The sequence below is a fragment of the Numenius arquata genome, chromosome 8, assembly GCF_964106895.1.
Source record: "Numenius arquata chromosome 8, bNumArq3.hap1.1, whole genome shotgun sequence".
Classification (NCBI taxonomy): Eukaryota; Metazoa; Chordata; class Aves; order Charadriiformes; family Scolopacidae; genus Numenius; species Numenius arquata.
Genome location: NC_133583.1, coordinates 24,841,941 through 24,864,999, shown reverse-complemented (window position 1 = coordinate 24,864,999; position 23,059 = coordinate 24,841,941). Strand labels below are relative to the sequence as shown.

At 42.8% G+C, this 23,059-nt stretch overlaps 1 protein-coding gene across 1 annotated transcript in view; it reads right to left on the bottom strand.

The window, feature by feature from the left end:
• Positions 1-23,059, bottom strand: part of RSPRY1 (ring finger and SPRY domain containing 1) — a 41,501-nt gene that overhangs the window by 12,412 nt on the left and 6,030 nt on the right. Inside the window, exons 2-9 of the mRNA XM_074151964.1 lie at positions 16,838-17,026; positions 14,233-14,729; positions 10,258-10,310; positions 8,703-8,815; positions 5,857-5,983; positions 4,355-4,413; positions 1,559-1,625; positions 737-868 (exon numbers count right to left, since the gene is read on the bottom strand). Coding sequence (XP_074008065.1) covers positions 737-868; positions 1,559-1,625; positions 4,355-4,413; positions 5,857-5,983; positions 8,703-8,815; positions 10,258-10,310; positions 14,233-14,579 — 898 coding nt within the window. The 5' untranslated portion in view covers positions 14,580-14,729; positions 16,838-17,026. The remainder of the gene's footprint in view (positions 1-736; positions 869-1,558; positions 1,626-4,354; positions 4,414-5,856; positions 5,984-8,702; positions 8,816-10,257; positions 10,311-14,232; positions 14,730-16,837; positions 17,027-23,059) is intronic.

The window sequence follows — 23,059 nt, the reverse complement described above, 5'->3', positions numbered from 1 at the left end:
GAGAGATCTTACCTTAGGACCCTTCATATATCCCAGACTTGCTACAATGCTTATACAGGTGTTCACTAAACACACTGGTCTCTCATAAGCCGGCTAAAGCCCCGTAAAGCTCAACAAGACCTTTTACCCAAATTCATGGAACAGACATAAGAAACTACAAGGTCCTTAGAAATGCTGCACCCTCGAAATCACAATTAACAAGTGAATTTGATGCTTGTTAGTCATCCAAAAGGATAGGTCTAATAAAGTGCTTTGTCAAACACTTTTTGCTTTTGATGACAAGACCGTATCTTTACTTTAAAAAGTCTGTAATAATTCTTTGAAAACGCAGGCTGCTGTGGTATAATCACAGTGGTGGCTGTCACCAGGATGTGTCACTAATCCGGCTGTCCCATAGAGAGAGAGCTGCACTATTCTGCTACTCAGCACATCTGCTGAAGCATGGGTTACAGGAAATACAGTCCAAAGAAGAATTTTCATTGCTCCAACTTGCAGGGTATAAACCACTTTCTTTCACAAACATTTTCCTTGCCAAAATTTCCTTTCCAGGCAATTACACTGGATTTATTTGCCCCCCCCCCCCCCCACCTTTTTTCTTGTTTTGTTTTTGAAGGAGAGTGATTACAGTCAGGTATATTTACAAGAAGTGCTTATACAAAACAAACACAAAGTAGTCCTCCATCGCTTTGGAGAAGTGATTAACATTAAATGAATCCATCCCTTTTGTTATACCTACACAAATTGTCTAAACTCCACTGGGCACAGAATCCAACCTGCCGTTTTAAATAGTCTGGATTATCTGTCCATTTCTCCAGCAAAATCAGTTGGTCGCTAATACGTGATTCAGAAACTGTCATTTTATTTTCACCTGCAATTTAATAATAAAAAAAGAATGTTTGTTATTAACTAGGGATAAGTTTAGTTAGAAACAGTAGCATTCTACAAATGCAGTAGAACCCCCCACTACACATTGAAACCTCAGTGTCACAAACAGCATGAAATTCTTTCCCCAAGCAGATGTGAAATTAACTTCGCCCTCAGATATAGCACTTCTCAGCAGGAGCTATGAGATCATGGCTGTTCTCCCTCTCTCTAATAGAGATTCATTTCTTTTCAAGTAACAAAGGTCTCATGTCAAAGTCTTTATGCAGCAATTTCTAAGCTGAGGACTGAGCTTCAGCAAATCTCTTTTGCAGGGGGGGATGTCATTAAAGCAATAAATATTTTTTCCTGCCTGCAAATACCCAGTCATAGCTGTTCTCAACCTCGAATACAGAATTATTTCAGTGACAAAGGCCTCATGTCATAAGTCCTTCTACAGCAATTTGTAACTGGGAAAGACTGCACTGAGTTTCAGCAAGTATCTCAAGGGTTTTGAGGGGTAGAGGGACGTCACTAAAGCAGTAAATACTTCTTCTTGCCTGTAAGCAGACAAATATTTCTCTTCTACATTTGTGTTCCCACCAATCCAGTCTCTCTCATGTTCAGATGCAGCAAGTGACACACGCAGCAGAAGCCACAGTACGGCTGTTAAGAGCAGCATCAGGCTAATACTTACTTGTTTGTGCAAACTTCTCCAGTGCTATTAGTGCAAAAAGCATCACCGTCGGATGGGACTGGAAGTTCTAAACATGGGCGGTAAGAAAAGTGATTTAATGAACACCCACCAGAGATGGATAGGAAAAGCTGTTAGTCTATCATAAAATCATCATGGTTGGAAAGGACCTCTGAGATCACCAACTCCGACCATACACACACACACACAAAACCCCAATCATCTCAGCCACTAGAGCATGCCCTGAAGCACCACATCTACATGTTTCTTAAATACCTCCAGGGATGGTGACTCCACCACCTCCCTGGGCAGGCTGTTCCAGTGCCTGACCACTCTCTCAGTAAAGTAATTCTTCCTAATACCTAATCTAAACCTCCCCAGCCGCAACTTCAGACCATTTCCTCTGGTCCTGTCATTATTCACTTGGGAGAAGAGGCCAACACCCACCTCTCTACACCCTCCTTTCCGGGAGTTGTAGAGGGCAATGAGGTCCCCCCTCAGCCTCCTCTTCTCCAAACTAAACATGCCCAGTTCCCTCAGCCTCTCCTCATATGACTTGTTCTCCAGACCCCTCACCAGCCTGGTGGCTCTCCTCTGGACACGCTCCAGCAGCTCAATGTCCTTCCTGTAGTGAGGGGCCCAGAACTGAACACAGCACTCGAGGTGAGGCCTCACCAGTGCCCAGTCCAGAGGCACCATCACTGCCCTGCTCCTGCTGGCCACGCTGTTCCTGATACAGGCCAGGATGCCGTTGGCCTTCTTGGCCACCTGGGCACACTGCTGGCTCATGTTCAGCCGGCTGTCCACCAACACCCCCAGGTCCTTTTCTGCTGGGCAGCTTTCCAGCCACTCTTCCCCAAGCCTGTAGCGTTGCCTGGGGTTGTTGTGACCATAATGCAGGACCCGGCACTTGGCCTTATTAAACCTCATCCCATTGGCCTTGGCCCATTGATCCAACCTGTCCAGGTCCCTCTGTAGAGCCTTCCAACCCTCAAGCAGATCAACACTCCCACCTAGTTTGGTGTCATCTGCAAACTTGCTGAGGGTGCACTCAATCCCCTTATCCAGATCTTCAATAAAGATATTAAACAAGACTGGCCCCAAAACTGAGCCCTGAGGGACACCACTGGTGACCGGCCGCCAACTGGATTTCACCCCATTAATCACAACTCTCTGGGCACAGCCATCCAGCCAGTTTTTTACCCAGTGAAGAGTACACTTGTCTATGCCATGATTCGCCAGCTTCTCCAGGAGAAGGCTGTGGGAGAAACTGTCAGAGGCCTTACCAAAGTCCAGGTAGACAACGTCCACAGCCTTCCCTGCATCGAGAAGGCAGGTCACATGGTCATAGAAAGAGATCAAGTTGGTTAAGCAGGACCTCCCTTTCATAAACCCATGCTGGCTGGCCCTGATCCCTTGGCTGCCCTGCATTTGCCATGAGAGCTCGCTCAAGATGATCCTCTCCATGATCTTTCCTGGTACCGAGGTCAGGCTGACAGGCCTGTAGTTCCCCGGATCCTCCTTCCGGCCCTTCTTGTAGATGGGCATCACGTTGGCCACCCTCCAGTCATCTGGTACCTCTCCTGTTGACCAGGATTGTTGATAGATAATGGAGAGAGGCTTGGTGAGCTCCCCCGCCATCTTCCTGAGTACTCTTGGGTGAATCCCTCCAGCCCCATAGACTTATGCGTGTCCAGGTGCATAAGCAAATCATTAACTACTTCCTCCTGGATTATGGGGGGATTGTTCTGCTCTCCATCCTTATCTTCCAGCTCAGGAGGCTGAACACCCTGGGAGTAGCTGGTCTGACTATTAAAGATGAAGGCAAAGAAGGCATTAAGTATCTCAGCCTTCACCTTGTCCTTGGTTGCAATGTTCCCCCCTGCATCCAGTAAGGGATGGAGATTCTCCCTGGCTCTTTTTATTGTTGATGTATTTATAAAAATTTGTTATCCCTTATATCAGTGGCCAAGTTGAGCTCCAGACAGGCTTTTGCCTTCCTAATTTTCTCTCTGTATATAACATAATGAGATCTCTGTACTCCTCTTGAGTTGCCTGTCCCTTCTTCCAAAGGTGGTAAACTCTCCTTTTTTCCCTAAGTCCCATCAAAAGCACCTTGTTCAACCAGGTCGGCTATTTTCACCGCCCTTTAATCTTGTGACACATGGGGACAGCCTGCTCCTGGGCCTTTAGGATTTCCTTTGTGAAGAGTGTCCAGCCTTCCTGGACCCCTTTGCCCTTCAGGACTACCTCCCCAAGGGACTCTCAACCAGTGTTCTGAACAGTTCAAAGTCCGCCCTCCGGAAGTCCAAGGTGGAGGTTTTGCTACCCCCCCCTCCTTACATCACTAAGAATTGAAAACTTGACCATTTCATGATCGCTAAGACCAAGACGGCCTCCAACCTCCACATCTCCCACTAGTCCTTCTGTTTGTGAACAGTAGGTCTAGCAAGGCACCTCCCGTGGTAGGCTCACCTACCAGTTGTGTCAGGAAGTTATCTTCCATACATTCGAGGAACCTCCTAGCCTGCCTGCTCTCTGCTCTGTTATATGCTTTAGGTTGAAAGTGACCTCCAAAGGTCCAGCCCAGCCTCCTGCCGAGGGCTGGTTCACTGCCTTGTCCTACTGACTTCCAGTAATCTCCAAGCATGGAGATCCCACACACTCGCTGCAATCTCAACTTTTATAACATACACTACCACTATTTACCAAACCCTAACTTTTCACAGTAATAAAAAAAAATAAATTGCATTATAATTGCTATGTACAGATACATGCAAAAAGATTGAAAACACTTACCAAGCTGTGAAGTAAATATTCTAATATGCCTGGGCTGAGTAAGCCTATACTCGCAGGACCTACAAGAACATTAAAAATTAAATCCATCCACAGGAACTACCACGTACCCATCATTGCACAGAACTTTTAAACACAAGGCAACAAATTAAAGAACATGTAAGAACTTTGCAGCAGGAGTATAGCAGAACTATAATATGGAATGATTATCGTTGTTCCCAGTCAAATACTTGCTACACGTTTAATAATTATATAGGCACTGCCAAATTACAAACATTCCTCGGTTTACCTGCTGTTTCTAGCCACGCTTCCGAGTTTCTGAAGTAAGACTTCACCAGCCCCTGCTTACTATTTTCATGCTCATTACTTTCAAAACCAGACTGGGTCCCCTTTTCTTCCAGAGTCAAAATATAAAGACCAGCTCCATTTATCAGTAGCCCAAAATCAGCAAAGCTGAGCATCCACTATAGCCTACTTGGTAGTTAATTATACAATTTGCAGCAGCACGACAGCAAGCAGCCAATTTAAAAAAAAAAAAAAAATACCCTGAAATACTGTCTGCCTGATCAAGAGAGATACACATGGGAATCAAACTCTGGCAGCTACAAAATCTAACAAATTGCAATGGGTTCCACCACAGCATTAACAGATTTGCTGCCCGAGCTGAGACAATGAGATCCGTGTCCATTAAGATGAAAGTAGATAGTAGATTTTTAGGATCTCATTTTTACTTAGTATAACAGGGTATTATAGTACAAAAATGCTTCCTGCCCTCGTTTTTTTTTGACAGAAATATTGAAATTATTTTTAATAACCGTTACATGATACTGGACAATCACTTTTTCTTTTCCCTGATCGCTTTCAGAAAAGAAGAAAAAAAAACTAGATAAAAAACAACCATCAGCAGGAAGGAAACTTAATCTATCAGTTTCCAGGAGGGTACTAGATATGACAGGGAATAAAAAGTTCCATGCAAAAAGACACCTTTAAGTAGAATTCCCAGCAATTTTCTTTTAAGCAAGCCAGAAGAGAGAATCTTTCCAGCTAACTACAACAGAGCAACGCATGTTTAGCGCAATGAGCATCTTTCTTTTTTGTTTCTATACAGCCTCCAAGACTACTAATTTGCTACTCCTGCCTACCGGCTAGAGAGTTAGGAGTTCTCAGTCATTCACACACAGCCAGAGTAGGTCTGCAGAGAAGACTGATTCCCAGTGCAAGGCAGTATTCCATAAACACCAATCCACAATCACTAACCACGTCAGAAGAATTTGGTCTTTTTAAGTATTTAGGATTAGGAATGGCTCATTCAGACCCAAGCCAGTGACTTCCAACATTTTAATGGGGCAGTAGACTTGGTCACAGCTGTCACACAAGGTCTCCCCTCGATGCAGAACATTATTCAGTTCTAAGAAAACGTTTCTGAACTAGTCTGTCACGGCACTAGAGCAGAAGGTGTTTCAGTGAGCCAGACGCAAGCGTTCAGGAGAACCCCCTGGCATTACCTGCTAACTTCTCTGCTAAGCAGCCCAGCACCGCAGTCGTGTTTCGGTGTTTGGCAGGGTGACAAGCATCCTGGCAAGCAGCAGCTCCGCTTAAGTTTAATATTTCAGTTAACTTTTGTAATGCATCCTGAAAAAGAAAAATCAGAAATATCTTGAATATTACTGACAGATATGGTTTTCCCCCCTAACTGAATGTAGTACAACAAACTATTTTTACATTATGTTAGTAAAGTCAGCATCATATTACAGACAGCATGGAATAGTTATCATCTAAGATAAGAAGATAATAAAGAACAGATGGGAAGAGAAGTTCAACTTAACCAAGAGCTGTAACTAAAATTACCAGCAGATTGTTGGTCATTGCTGTGATCAACAGCTCAGGACACCTCTGGACACACACAAGTGAGGTACCTACAGTAACAGGAACCAGAACGGTAGAGAAAGGCAAACACCACCAATCAGCACATATGGCACTACTGCCATCTAATCTGCTTCCAGTGCCCTAAAGCTCATGCCCTTTCCAAAAGAACGGGACTGGTTTAGGCTTTAGAATTCAGGACTAAAGAGACGCGCCCCCCCAAACAGAGCCTACATCCCCATCTTAAATTTAGGATGCTGCCGGCTTTACAGGACATCATAAATGGTATTCTTGAGAGCATAAATTGCTTTCTGCAGTCCCACTCTGTTAGGAAGCAACCAATGAGGGTAATAAATCTAAAATGCCACACTTTGACTTGCTTCATTCAAGCAGATTGGTATGGATAAAATTCCAGATAGATCTAGATCATACCTTCCATTCTCAGAGTAGTTGGGGGTTAATCTAGAGCCAGAACAAGTTATCCCACAGGGAGAACTCGAGCCCACAAAGTTCCAGATCCCCCTCAACTTTCCAGACTTCAAGAAAATTTCAGCTGATTCAGATTGAAACTGCATAATGTCAGGCCAGGATCTAATTAAAACAGAAGAACTCCTCATACTGAAGTCATCAGCAGGCTATTTGGAGAAAAAATGAGTACTGCTCGAGTTGAACATAAGTGGTTTCTTGAATTGTGTTCCGAGCCACACTAAAATCAGTTTACTGAGGTCTGTACAGAGATAACCCTGAGAAGTAGTTATGCTCCCAAAAGAAAAGCCATGAAACCAGAGCTGATGTATAAGACTGCCAATAAGTAGAAAGAACAGAGAAAGAAGAAAGGATTACTGAGCCACAGACTTGGGATGGAACAGTCTCACTAAAATTAGACTCTTGACATACTCCGATATTGCTTTTAGCCATTATTAGAACTGTCAGAGAGATCAACTATTTTGAGTTAAATAAAGACTTTATAGAATAAACAGTTTACTGCACTGCCATTTTAACTTTAGGGACTTTATAGCCTACAATAGCAGAAAATGAAATACAGCCTGCGGCTGTTCTCCAGCTGTCACAGAAGTGGGGCACTGACTTCAAACTCTTCAGACCAAAAACTTAAACTTATCCCAAATAGAAAGAAAATGAACATCAGCAAACACTTTACTAGGCTGCATGTCATCAGCAGATCCCACAACAGCAGCTCCTTGTGCTGTCAAGAGACTGCACACGGGGAAAAAAAAAAAAACTTCTGTGCACTTCAGAAACAGGCATCTTGCTCCTTTTCTGCTGTTAAGGTCAACTATTTCATAGCTAAAACTAAAGTACCTAAATAACAGTCATGTTATTCGAAAAACACAACCATTTTGAAAGGCCTTCAAAAAACAAATAATTTGATTGCCAAGTACATTGTATAGCCAAACAAAAAACTACAAAAATCACTCTTTGTACGGCCCATTCAGTGGCCTCCACTTCCCAACTCCTTTCTCAAAGCAGGCAAAATTTCTAGTCATAGCTTTGTTTTCAAAATCATTTCGCAGCCTCTGTGACAGACATCATACAACTTGTTCAAAAGTCTCAGCTGACTTTAATCAATAGCCTAGAGGGAAAAAAAAAAAACCCACACTTCAGGTAGTTAAAGCTTGATTAGCTCTCCAGCCACTCATGCATTTATGCCAGACAAAAAGCTACCAGCTTTTTATATTCCTAACAATGCAAACTGAAAACTAAAGTTGGCAGCATAAGAAGTAAACTAGTAAGTGAAAGCTGCAATTATGTCATCATCAATTTCTGATGAAATAAGGATGAGCATTTGAAGACAGACAAGTTCTCTGTACAATCACGTTTAAAGGATCCAACAACAGTTTGCATCTTGAAGCACTTGGTGCTGTCACCAAAACATCTGTAGCAACACAGTACCAACACCTCGGGTCACCTTTCCACCCAAAACACACATTATTGGTCAGTGGAGAAAAAAAAATGGAAAATTTAAGTTTGCCAAAACCTCGTGTAGATATTTCATAGTTAAAAAACATCATTTGTTTAACTTAACACTCCCAGTTGTGTTTTATTCCTTATGTGAAGGGCAGGAACAAATTCAACAGTGACTTGCGAATGTGCAGCTTCCAGAACTTGAGAACAAGACAGCAGAACTTGTCCTGCTCCTGCTGCCCCTGCACACCCTCACCGCACTGCACGCGTGTTCCACACAGCGGGAGAGGGCAGCAGGAAAAGCAGCTAAAGACCAAAGGCCTCTTGTTCTTCACCATGGACCAGATTTATCTTGATTTTTCATTTTTCCCTACAGTGCTTCTAGCATTGAGTAGCAGTTAGATACCAAGTCACCAAAATTACTGAAAGTTCAAGTTACACCCATTTTTTTGAACGGCTCACAGTCCTGCCTCACTGGTGAAACCCACCCAGAAGCCATCACGGGTGTGGCCACCACAAATAACTAAAATTCAGCTGCAGATAAATACATACGCTTTAGACTCACTTTTGTTGGCAACGGACATTCATCAAGTAGTAGGGTTATAACAGCTGGTCCCAGAGGATCTTCTAATGGAATAACTCTAATTAAAGATTGGACAACTTCCAACCAGCCTTCATCTGTCAACCACAAAACAGAAGTAACGCTCAGAATTAACACTGCGATTCTGAAGTGTTCAAAATACATCCCTAAATGTAAATTGAAAAACCCTCAAAATTACCCAGTGAGTTTACAGACACTAGGGAAAAAAAATAATTTACTTTTCACATCAATGCCTTATTTCACAGTAAGTTAGAAGTTTAAATTCAAGGAAAAAAAAAAGTTTGCAGCAGCTTGTGTACTAGCAAACACCTCTGTTGCTTGGAGAACAGTCTGGCCCAGGCCAGAGCATCCTTTAGTTGCCACTAGCATTAGGAAGGAACACTCATGACCAGTACGGACAAGCGCTTTGTTCCAGTGTCATAGCCAAGAGTTCTGTGTCCAATGTCAACTCTTAAGTGTTAAATGCTGCATCCATAATGATGCTAAAGAAGTATTTCTTTCAGTCAGAATCAGAGCTCTCTTCTTGAATTCCCTCAACATGGACCTCAGAGGAACTGCACTAGTTGTCCCACACCTGGTAGTCTAAAGAACGTTTGCTTTCCTAAGGAGCAGCTCTGTTTAATGAGTAGACAAGGGCTTCTACTTGCAAGTAAACAACAATCCATACAAGATGTTAAACTACCAATAAAGTAAACAGATTTAGATTTACAAGAAACTAATTCCCTTAGATAACGCAGTGTCTGCATCTGCATACAGGTGAGAGAGGCTGAAGAGACTTGGTGCTCCCTTCGACAATGACAAGAAAATACAAGTAACAGATTGGGGTTTGAGTTTTGTTAGCACGTTCCCCTGAAAAACATTTACTGAAGTGCTGTAACACCTAGTCAAGTTGATTAATTTATTTTGATACAGAAATACATTTCCTGAGACCAGTACCAGCTCTACCGAGAGAGACAAAAATTCACCTAAACATTGACCTAAGTTGGTGGAGGTCTTGAGCTGTGAGAATTTCTCCTACTGTAAGGAGGATAAAAGAGCCCTTGCACAAACAGGGCTCCACTTGCAGGACCACTTGGGGATGAGGTTGGCACAACTACATCAATAAAGCAGGGGTCTAAGGACAGTAAAATCTAAGACAAAAAGTATATGCTGTTTGCCAACAGTGGAGCACACGGGCTTAAAACATGTCTAGATACATACATGGGTTGTTTCTGCCTTACTGCAACCAGACATTCTTTGTGGCTTAGGGTTTAATGCCATTACACCGTGTCTGTGGCCATCCCTTGGCTGCTTCCGGAGAGCTCACGTGGGAAGTTTAACAGAGTTCAAAAAACTCAAGCAAATGCAACGAACTCGGCAAAGCTTCTGAAGGGCAGAACTTGTTTTGGATCTCACATTACTACAGCAAGTCATAATACATACTGCTAACATGTATTTTTCTTTGCAAGAAAGAGGTTTTGGGGTTTGTTTGGTTTGCTTTGGAGTCACAACTGAAATGCCCAACACAGTGCCTTGATACCTGTTTCTGCCATTTCATGCAACGTGATCATTGAATAAGGAGGCTCCTGGTCACTGAAAGAGATATTAGACAGGTCAAAATTTATGCACAACCATCAACATAATACACCAAATAAAATGATAATACAACAGACAGAAAATGAATCCAGTAAGTATTTAACAAGAGGAAGTTACACAGGCTGCAGACTGCTCATGCCGTTTTCAGATCCGAAACACAGATGGGACTTGAGCCTTCCTCTGGCTCAAAGTCAACATCTGGGTATCTACAATAGCTGATTAATGAAATGGTGATCCATATCTGCATGTTTAAAAGCTGGACACAATGCTTATGCTTAGAGCTATTCATTAGCAGGGTTCCTTGGAGTAGCAAACAAGAGACTCTGTGTCAGAGGTCATGAAATGAACCAAGAGCAGAACACAAGGGACATAGCTCAAACATGATTATTTCCCAGAAATCCTCCGCTAAACATACAAGTATTTTAAAAAACCCTACAAAACTGGAAGGCAAGCCAGACATCAAACTCATTAACAAGAGCTGAAAGAAATAGTTAAGGCAGTGTAACTGAAGACATTTAACCCAATTCCCTTTCCAACATGAAAAGTTCAGTCAGATCAGTTCCTCAGTCTGGTTTGCTGGAGCAATGGCAAGAACCTATGGCCAGCCTCTCTCCGAGCAGGCACTTAGGTGCTTGCACCTAAAGCAAGGTCTCAGTTAAGCATCTCCAGGTCCAGAAAAAGCTTATGCAGCAGTAGCAGGTCCCAAATGTTTTATTCAGTGCTACTGAGGCACTGTGAATTAACCCCCAGCTTCGAATGGGATGTGCCATGCTCCATTTCTATCACACACACCTGAAATTAAACCAGAAATGCTAAATACAGAGGAATTTTAGAGAATTTCAACACAGATTAATCGTGCAGATAAAGCTACCTACTTTTTTAGGATTAATTATAAAAGAAAAATCTCAGTTTTGACTAAAATGTTTAAAATACGTGCTTTTCTTACCAAAAAATTAACACTCATGTTTACACAAGAAAATGCTGAAGTTTAAACACATTTTTATATTGCCATAACACTGGAAACAAATATCCCCACCCATCCCTTTGCCTTTATGCTGGAAACTGATCTCCCCAGCAGGAAAAAAGCAGTGCAACAATGCAGAGTTACCTCAGGAGAAAGGATGTAAAGACTCAAAGAAGAAAAAACTACCATAAGTGCAAGTGAAGGCTATAATAAATAAAGGAGGAAGTTTTTATCAGCAAGATTTCCGATTCTGTCCTGGGTAAGAGGTGATCGCAGTTCTGCACCTAAGCAAAGCCTGTCCCACAGATTTGCCATTTTAAACAATTTCCAGCCATCCCCTCCAGCCGCGACCTTCCTCATATTTGGAAACCAAACAGTCATTTTGCTAATTTTTGAATTTGTTAGGCAGCACTTTATACAAACTCCAAAAATTAGTACTTAACCTTCATTTCCTCAGAAAAGTAACTCCTTTCCTTCTAGATATGAGAGGGGGGAAAAAAAAGCATTTGTCAGGTATGTTTTAGGTCTGAACTTGGAGATTGGATTAAAAAAAAAAATAAAAACCAACAAGAAAACCCAAACAAACTGTTCATTGCAGATCACAGTATAACAACTTAATTTACAATTCATCTCAGTGTCTCCACGTATTAACTTTCAGTATAGAATTTAGAAAATAAATTGTCAGAAAAAGGGTTTTGCCTTCCATTCTTTGATTGCTGTCTTTTGCTCTTTAAGGCTGTACTGTCATACTGAAGCCCGTATTTCCAACCTGCTGTTAAATTACATATTTTCATTTTAGTTTGACTTTATTCTTGCACACTTTTTGACATGAGAATATATTTATCAGCTTTCCCACCATCTCCTTCAGTTGTGGTGTTTTCAAAACTAAGAAGTCGGGCTCTAGGAGGAATGGGTGATAATGGGACATGCTTACTGCTAGTGTCCCACGTACACCCAAACCCAAGATTTCCAGACATGGAATTTTTTTTCCTCCAAGCGAGCATTCCTATTAATCAAGGGCTATCATTAGCTTCATGTCAGGCAGAAAGGCTCCCTAAATGTTTTTCAGGCCCATTTAGATAGCTTGCCTCATCAACAGACCCTCCATTATTCATAGCCACAGGTCTTGGTCTTATCTGCAAGAACTTGTAATATTTAGCTGTGTTCTAAAACCAGCTGTGTCTTACCAACTGCTGTAGTATGACACAATGGAAACCAGTTAACAGTACAGCCCACATTTGGGCTCCCCAGGATGAGACAGACATTGCTATAGGGCAGCATGTCTGGCAGAGGACTTCCAAGGTGGTTGAGGGCTGGAGAAGGTGACATACAAGAAGGCGGTAAGAGAAACGGGTTTGTTTATCCTTGAGAGGGAGGTGGTGGAAAGGAGGAGAAATCACATTGCTGTCTATGTCATGGGAAACAGCAGAGAGGACAGGGCCTTGGAGCCCCTTGGATCTTCTTGGAGGAGCACAGCAACAGGACAAGCGGCAACAGGGGCATGCTGGAACATGGGAAATTCCAGCTTTTAAAAATATTTATTTTAAACCATGGGATTGGTCAAACACTGGACCAGGGACCCAAAGAGGTGGAAAATATCTGTATTCTGAAGATGTTCGACACTTGACTGGGTAAGACCCTGAGCCACCTGCTCCCATTAGACCTGGGTTTTAAGCAGGAGGCTGGAATGGAAGAACTTCAAGAGGTCCAACCTACCTGATTATGTGAGTCTAAGGAAACATTTCACTGGGGTCTGTATGAAAAAATACAGTAGCTTCAGGAATTTGTAAGAAGCAAGACTCCAGGAACTATGCTTATTGTCCCACAGCAGCAGAGGAAAGTGCTTAGAAGATTACAACACAGATTGCAAGACCCACAGGAACAGGATCAACTACGCACTAAAGCACTGGGCAACAGCTCAAAGAGCCGAACAGGGGAAAGTGGAAGGAATGAGAGATTAGGGAGAGACTTTCCAAAAAATTTTTTGTCATGATTTTAACTTAATTATTTGAAGACAGACCACAAAATAATACCTGTTTAAAAAGCCTCTTAGATTTAAATGTTCAGGCAAAAAAAGTATGCCCTGATATTTCTATTTAAAGGATTTTACAACAGGAAGGCAAACTCCTCCTCTGCATGCCCATTCCAGAGTAACAATGCAGGTACATTGATCAAGGATCACTTGTCCTGAGCCTTATCCACCTTAAATTCAAACCCCAGCTGTGAAGCTAAAATAGCGTTTTTCCTTCTGTTTTGGCTTTTCCAATTCCTAGCCTGCACCTAACCCAAGAGGCAATGAGCTAACTTAATCCATCATTTTGAAGGTCCTTTTAAAGCCTGGCAGAAAGCAACACAAAACCAAAAAAAAAAAAAAGGATGAATCCATAAATATCCCCCACACCCTTAATGGCTGCTTTGAGTATGCAAGGAATGCAATACCAGGATCGTGAGTTGAACAGTCACAACATGCGGTCTTTAAAAAGTAGGCAGACTTATAACTGGAAAGAAAACCTCAGTCTGTTTATACACGCTAACAAAGATCAAAACTCTCAGTTTTGCTTAACCATTTCCAAAGAAGTAAATACAGCCTGAAAACAGAAAGCTTGCAAAACAACTGATTTTTAGGAGAAGTTACCAAACTCCGGAGCATTCATCGCTTCCTAAACTGTATCTATGGCAGGTAAGAACCACTGAGCACACTCCTCACCCCACCTGGGTGTAGGCCCACACAGGAACTGTGAGAAAGGTCCTCAGCTCCTGGAAGAGTCTGTACCTGGGCATCAGGAGCTACTTCTGTTACCTAGGGAAGGTGCTCCTCTCCTAAGCATCCAGCTGGAAACACGCAGCTGCTTCAGGGAGGGTCAGGTGTAGATCGGTGAGAGGATGGAGCCACAGTTTGAGAGAAGACAAGAACATTTTCATTCATGTTGAATTATTCCTTGAGGAGGTACTTACTTATCTACTAACGTCCGAATTACAGCCAGTGTATCAAGTACTAGCCCATCCACATTCTGTTTTTTCCTTCTTGGTTCGTGAGGCCCTCGACCCCTCCTGGGTGGACGGACAGGGTCCCTTGGGTGGCTTCTTGCTTCAGGTACGTGTACTCTGCTGTTCTCTGTTTGCCGACTCCGAGATTCCACATTGTCTTCTGCACCACTGTCATCACGGCAGACACACGAGTTCCCCATATTGCTTGCCCCCAAGGCTCCCAGTAAACGGGGAATGTGGTGCTCTAGAGTCAACAGTAAACCTCGGAGAAGGCTTCTGCTAGCATAGAACACAGCCAAAGCAACTACAATCATCTAGAAAGTTTTAAGAGTAATGTTTATGTGATCCTGAAGCGTGATTTATTTGCATTATAAGCGTTGCTACCAGCTGGAATGAATGGGAAGTTGGAGACTTAGTTTCCGATATAATCGGTTAAAATACACATTGGTCATCCAGAAGGAGGTCTGAAAAAGCAAACCCAAAACAAGAGTCAGTGTTACTGCTTCTAATGAATAACAGAAGAATTCCAATATTAGTAAACAGAACCAGTCTTGGTGGACGAAGCACCTAGGAAGCATAAGGTTTGTACCCAAAGTCTGTTGCAAGGAGGGAGAAAGGGAGGAGAAGGAAGTTCACTGGGCCAGTAGCTCTCGCCCGAACACCATTCCTTTCTACACTCCTTATTATTATCTATTTCTTCCATGGGTTTGGATGCAGAGGAACAACTTTGTTGTTAAGTCTAGCACACCACTACCCTTTAAGTATTAACAAACCAGTTTCATTTGTTCTTTACCCTTTATAAAGACTTATTGCTTACGCCGCCCAAATAAAGGCTGTACATTCAAGGTTCTCATTTCTTAACAGGAATATTCAGTATCATTTCCAGACAGACTCTACAAAATAGGCAAAATTGTAAAGAACTAATCTTACAGTTATGGCCTATCTCAACAAACAATAGATTTAGCAGTGAACTGGTTTGTCCATCTGTGCGTAAACACGTCTTTTTAGAACATGCATACATCAACTAGATTCTCACCCAAAGAAGCACCAAGTACCAACCCTGAAATAAGGATTACAGACACCATATTAATGCCTACAAATCTAACTGGGATTCTGAAAAGGGTGTCTTCTGTGGAGGTTGTATGCTTGTTTGGATGTAGCATCAAAGCAACCTTCCCTTTTTGGGAACGAAGACTAATTCAGTCATTCTTTTGTTCTTGATTCAAATGGTTCGGATCAAATACAGGCCCACTAGAAACTGCAGTTCTAGGGCAGTCCCTCCAAATCACTAAATTGAGAATGCCAGTCAGAGCAAAAGGATTCAAAAGGATTTCATTACATTTTTCAATCCAGAGGGTCTATTTCTACAGGACATCACATAAAGTCTCAGCTAAAATAAAGCCCTACAAAAGACATCATTTAACTACTTATGCCCTTCAAGCATGCCAGAATAAGTCACTTTAAGACTAAACACATGCTATTCTTTTAAGAATAAATTTTAACATTTAAGGTAGAAGTTACGGTGAATATCCTGTAACAGGTTATTACCAGTCTACAATTAAATAATCTATTTAACAGCAGACATGTAACACCATAAAATTAAAAGAAAGTCAAGGATAGTTGCCACCTTTTAAATATGAAAGGCCCCCTGCCATCGGAGCCAACTGGCAACCGAGCAATTGCTGGTGCCACTTGGGACAAGATCATAACAATGTTATTTGGAAAGCCAGATGAGCAAGCCTCTGGACATACAGCAGTCACTGGAAAAGTAGTAAACAAGCTCTCAAACTCTTGTGTAGTTTGAAGCACATTATCTTCCTTTAGCACAGTGACAAGTTCAGTATTAAGAAATTAACTGAAGGCTAACTAGGGAAAAAAAACCTCAAGGGATACTCATTGCAAAAAAAATTACAAGATCCTTACTTCTTGTTCAAGAAATTCCTAAGACCACAGATCATTAAAGGCGTTTCAGCATCACAACACGCTTGCCTTCCTCTCTAAGCAGTCTGAGCACAAGAGGTAGAAGACCAGGCTCAGGAGTCTCTCCACCTGAGCCAGTACAGCTGCTCTCTTCTCTGCCAGCAAGTAAAAAGCAGATGTGAGGGTGCCAATACAGACTGCATAGATCTTACACAGAATTGTGTAACATCAAAACTTGTTCAAATGACTTTAAAAGGCTGGGAGCAGGGTATTTAATTTATTTTTTTTTTAAAAAAAGCTAGTTATATTAAATGCAAAACATACCTTCCTAAGGAAAAAAAAAAGTGTGCATTTATGAATCCAGATCATTTAAGGGCATTTTAGTAACATAATACTAAAATGTAAAACAGATTTAGAATTTGAATTAGTTCAGCTGGTCTGTAACTTAGGAAAATGTTAACAGAGTGAATCTACCTTCTCATCAAAGTAAGTATGGAAAAGCTGTATTTTAGAGATTAATAATACGTAAGAACCAACCCAAGGAAGCAAAACCAGACATAAGTCAAGATTAAAACAACTGATCATTGAAACCTAGGTTTTCTATTTGACAACTTAAAGCATGATTAAAGACAAGCATTTCTGATCAACTCACCCTTAAGTACGTTTGGTCCAGGAAGGGTTGAGCTTGCCTAAAAGCGCTGGAGCAGCTTTGATGCCTTGTAGTTCTCCAGGGCACAGACGCCCTTGTCTCTGGAAAAGCAGCGCTCTGAGCCTTTATTGTGGACAGTGAGTCATTACGGGTGACTCTGCTTTCACTTTTAGGAACTATGCTGCAGAGGCCCTGAAGACAGAGGGAAAAGAAAGAACAATTCACTTGGAAACTGCCTCCACAGTAGGCGTAGGCCAGCTCCTCCCTGTACCCACCATGACAGCAAGCCAGGCTGCTATTTTCAGCCACATTCAGCCTTTACGGGGGAAGTTGTCTCAAGGCTTCAAAAATCAGGTTGCCACCTACTATCCTTAGGACTGGACACAGCTACAGAAAACCCAATCTGTATCTACAGCCTTGGTATTCCAGGCACCACAGCACCCAGTGCAGCTCCTCCCCTCAAATTACTGCTCACAGGAGGAATGGAAGCAATAATATCTGCTCCAGATCACCCTTAAGTAGGGACAGCAGAAAATAAAAGCAAGTACACTGTAAAAGTTGATTAGATAAAGGGAAGGGAGAAGTGACAGAATAAACTCCCCTTATTTAGTAAAGAGCCGAGTTTGACAGCATTCACTCGGCTGCTGCTTCCCATCATGTACAAGGAGTTCATTGTCAAGCCTCAAACTGAAAGACTAAATAATTAAGAACAGAAAGTACAAGAAGAGATTGCTACAAATCCACCTCTCGCCCAGCGTGTCTGGACAGAGTATGAATGTATGAAGAGAGGTTCTAAAGTGCAAAGGCAAAGCTTTTTAGGAAAAACCTTTCAAACCAGCAATGTAGATTGCATTTGAGCTGGCGTATTTTTAAAGAACGGCTCTACAACATTATAATGAACTGTGACTTTAGCATTAGGCTGCTGTTGGCCACCCCAACTCCCCACTCTCACTGCTGGAATAAAGAGGACAGAGACATCAAACAAGTCGAGGTCAGCTGCAGGATGGAGCAGGGGAATTCAGCAGAGAAGGGAGATGCAGGTGACAAGAGCGATCAATTCTGCTTCTGTCCAAAACTCGGAGACCGTGGTGACACAACCAACATACAAAACCAAACGCATTTTGGACATCATGAAAGATGAAATATATTATTGTTTCAATAAGAGGTAACAAACTCTGCATACACAGATGGAATGAAATTTTAAAATTTAACTTCAAGCCTAATTTTTGCAAATCCCTGCTCTCAACAAGAACTGGACACAAAAATGTTTTTTTTAATTCCAAAAAGACTTAACAGTCTTCTTGCAAGTGTTGTGGGGGAAAAAAGAGGGATTTTAAAGACTTCATCTAAAAGAAGAAAAAAATTCAAGGAGCAAACCAAGAGTATCACAACAGCAGTATCAAGATCGGCCAAGATAAGCCCCCTGTCCTACCTGGCAGCAGATACTTATAGCCGGGTATGACAGCAAGTGCACAATAACAGACAAACAGGCTCTTTCCTGGTGCACTCACCTGAGAGTCAACAGCTTTGTCTCCTGAGACAAAGGCCACATGTTTGTTTTGCTGTTAAAACCCAGCTAAGGAAAAGAACTAATCTTTCACAATCCATTTAAACTCTTTTTTCAGTAGTTACACTGTTAGAAGTCTCTGCAACTGCTTTTAAAATCTAGCAGTCTTCCGTTATCATGCCAGTTGTTAGCAAAGTGCACTGGTTTTCTTAAAGCTTATGGTATCGGAGAATTTAGTGTGGTTTGTGACTTTTACCTTTCATGTTTTAATACTACATCAAACTCAAATACATTGAGGTAACAGCTAAGGTTCACCTAAGCACCAGCACAAGAGCAAGAACGGGTTTCCCTGGAAGGCCACTGGAACACAAACCCATTGCCTGCTGTCAGGGCTACAGTGACATTGTGCAAACACCATTTTCTTAAACAATTAGTGCAAGCAAAAACAGAACTGAAAGCCTTTGGATGAAGCAATGGTGTGTGAAAAGATCATAAAGAACTAAAGCTACAGGATGGAAAGAAAACAGGTTCTCTGTGTTAAAAGCTATGGCCGCTTTCCCAGTGATTAGCTGGATTTTGTGTCATTCAGATGTGCTGCAATGCTAGAAAGCCCCATCCCATCACTTTTGGCAAATTTAGAAAGTGATAACAAGGCAATGAAAGCTGTTCACAACAGCAGCCAGATTTATAAAAGTGATAACACTTCTATTTTGCTTTGAAACAGTATTTTAATAAAAACTTGACCCCACATTTTTAAGCGCAAGAAATGGTAACAGCAGCAGCTAGTACCTGCTTTTCAACAGGCATTGTCCATTCACTCTGAATTCTGGCCATCAGATGCTACTTTGGGATGCAGGACTACAAAATTGCCAAATATATGATCAAAATGTAAGTTTTTATTCTATAGGAAGTACCCTTTCTCTCTGAGCAGATCCTGTGGGTACAGCAGAGAATGCCAGTGCCAAACACCTTCTTCATCCCAGAGCACCCACAGGACACCTCCCACCCCAGCACGATTTCCCCTAACCAAAGCACCAGGCTTAGACACTGTTAGGGCTGGATACACAGGGGAAAAGCACCGGTGGGTCCTCAGCCTTCCATGTCCCTGCACTCCACCAGCGGCCGTGACCATGCCCATCACAGCAAAGCTGCTGCTCTCCTGCCAGGCTCAGGCCTGAGCACGTACAGGGATGCATGGAGGAGTCGAAGCTGCACGGAGTGACCAACCTGCCCCAGCTGGAAGTCTCAGTGGGAAAGACTGAATCATCATCCATTGAAACGAATGCTATTTGTGTGGATTTGCACCTGCCCGGCAGCGCGGATCCCAGCCTACCCAGGAGAGGCCTCCTCTGGATCATCCGACAGAGCACGCCAATGGAGAAGCCAGCTCCAAGTGGCATTAGGCTCATTTTCTCTGCAATAAGCAGCCCAGGAGTTGGTGATTCATCCCCTCAAATATTCGGTTACAGCCAACCATAACACTGCCTCATGATGGAAAAGGCCTCTCCTTTCCATGAAATGGAGTGCATGGCCAAGCAAGCAAAAAGAAAAAAAACACACACACACAAACCTCATGCACATAAAGAAGCTGAGAGGGCTTCAGCTACAGGAACCACTTTCCAGCTTCTGCCACTGTTCAAGATTAAGACCAGCAATTTCTCCTCTCAAGAGTGGAGTAACACAGGAGCTCAGTCACTGAAGCACATAGTAAAGTTGAGAGCTTTTCCAAATGCAAAACTGTGAGGGTTTGGGGAAGCAACTTCCTATTAAGGACATAGAAACGCTGAGGAAATATTTCTAATTATTTTTTCCCAAATAAATGATGCTCTTAAAAAGGAAGAGATGGAAATAGTTGTGATGCCAGTTGGATGAAAAGTTCAAACTACCATGAGAAGGAAACACAGCTACGAACTGCTGCAAGATAATTAACTTCAATCTAGGAATAAGAGAGGAAAGAGGCTCATTTGCAACTACAAGCTTTTATACCACAGAGAGGATATCAGCTGTGAAACGATTGGGGCAGGTGATGAAAACCAAGAATTGCCAGTAAACAAAACAGTCACAATTTCACCTTATAATTGTTTCTCAGGAGATCGCATTAAGCTCTGTGGTCAACCCCACGACTGTAAGACTTGCGCAACTAAAGAGAAAGAGCTACTTGGCATCCAGTGTGGCTACCACACAGGGCATGCAAGAAGCAGACCGCAGGCTTCAGGAGGAGTGAGTAAATGCTGTGCTGGTTCTTTTGCATGTAGTAACCAAACATCACATTGTGTAATCTGAAGCAAACCCCTAATTCAATTCCATTTTCTTTAAAAATATCCCAGAGGGTTAAGACCAGTGTCAAAAAGGGCATTTACTGGCATGCAACATGTCAGCATCCACAGGACAAAGCCGCTGCCACAGTCGTTTGCTTTCTTGCTGTAGCGAGAACACCCCGAACTGAAAGCAGACTGATCTTGACCGTGCCTGTTTCACAGGAAGAGAGACTGATCACATCTCAAAACTTTCCAGCTTCTGCCCAAGTGCCTGTCAGTGAAAACCCCCAGGGCTGCCCAGGGCTTGTGCCAAAAAATTGGGCTTTAACCCTGTGGTCTTCTCTAGGAAATTCTAGTTTTGTCAGAAACAGAGTAGCTGGAGGATCTCATCTCTTGTTTGACTATTATCACAGCAAGTCAAAGGAGAAAGAAGAAGCAGACACTAACAGCCACCACAGTAGTTTCTTTTTCTGTAGACTCACTGTGAAAGTCAGATTTTATAGTCACCTGTACACTGGACTATTTTGCCTTTTTACTTCCTTCAAATTTGTAAGCTGGTTTAGAAATGCTAAAATTGCAGTGTGGATTTAAAGTGAACTTCACTGTCTCACTTCAAGTAGTGTCTCCAAAGCAGGAGAGGAGCCCCCTGCCCTGCCCAGACTGTGTCCTACCTCTGGGCACAGAGACCCCAGCGCTCAGGGCTACTCAGGCATCACAGACTGTTCTGCTGCAGTGCTTTCCGAAAGAGAAACCGAAGCGTTCCCCACCTCATTTCCTCATCCCTCCATCATTGGGGTGGAACTGTCCTTTGCACCACAGCCTTCGGGAAAACTCAGCTCTGCTTCAACGCTTGGAATGTCTACACCACCCATTCACCGCCAGTTTCAGTCACGCAGAACATGACTTCCCCGTCCCTTCTCCCCACACTGCAGACAGGCCATTACATTTCTTTCCCCGAGAAAAAGCTGTGCTTTGAGGCAGACGAATACACACCCAAGATAGTGATCTTTTTAAAAGATAGTGGTATCTGACAGCTCTGGGGAAGTCGAGCACGACTTGCCTCCAGCTGGCTGACGGGGCAGAGCTGTAGGAGCTCAGCAGTCACCTAAGGAGCAGAGCACAATGCACTGCTTCAGAAGTGGCAGGAAGATAAGGATAACACCCTGCAGATGGCAGGGAACACTAATCCTACGAATTGAAGGGATACAAGCACACTAAATAAAATTGATTAGCTATACCATATTAAATTTTGGCACAGACATGCATTCAGAGGCTTAGAAATAAATCCTTCAATTAATTCAAGTTAATCTTGCTTGCTGCCCTGAAAGTTACAGATGTTATTAACAACAAACAAATGGGCTAAATTTTGACAAAAACGTTCAAGAGATCAGGATTCAAAATTCAAAAAAGGGTCATGAAATTCCAGAACAAATAGTACCGGGAAGAAAGTGGGAACTCTTTAGGTACCAAGCAGAGGTGCAGAATTGCAAAGAAACACCACAAAAAAAAAAAAAAAGCATTTTTTTTTTTTTAAAACTTTTCCTAGTAAATTTAATAATAGTCCATTTCAGAAGGGATAATACTACTATCCAGAAACCAATGAAAGTTCTCTTAAATTATGGGGAGATCAACTCATTGTAGTAAACCGCAAGAACACATACTTTAAGCACCTCATACATTAACAAGAGATTGTTAATCTCTCACTGCAGTGACAAGTGGTGTCCCTCAAGCGTCCGTCCTGGGACCAGTACTGTTTAACATTTTTATCAAAGACATAGACAGAGGGATTGAGAGCACCATCAGCAAGTTTGCAGATGACACCAAGCTGTGTGGTGGTGTCGATACACCAGAGGGACGGGATGTCATTCAGAGGCACCTGGACAGGCTGGAGAGGCGGGCCCAGTTGAACCTCATGAGGTTCAACAAAAGCAAGTGCAGGATTCTGCACCTGGGAAGAAACAATCCTCAGTATAAATACAGACTGGGGGATGAGGCATTAGAAAGCAGCCCTGAGGAAAGGGACTTGGGGGTGCTGATGCACGAGAAGCTGGACATGAGCAGGCAATGTGCTCTCGCAGCCCAGAAGGCCAATCACATCCTGGGCTGCATCAAAAGAAGTGTTGCCAGCAGATCCAGAGAGGCGATTCTGCCACTTTGCTCTGCTCTGGTGAGACCTCCCCTGGAGTACTGTGTGCAGGTCTGGAGCCCTCAATAGAGAAAGGACATGGACCTGATGGAGCGGGTCCAGAGGAGGGCCACCAAAATGATCAGGGGGCTGGAGCACCTCTGCTACGAGGACAGGCTGAGGGAGCCGGGGTTGTTCAGCTTGGAGAAAAGGAGGCTCCGGGGAGACCTCACAGCGGCCTTCCAGTACCTGAGGGGGGCCTATAGGAAGGCTGGGGAGGGTCTGTTCACAAAGGCCTGCAGTGACAGGACGAGGGGCAATGGCTTTAAGTTGGA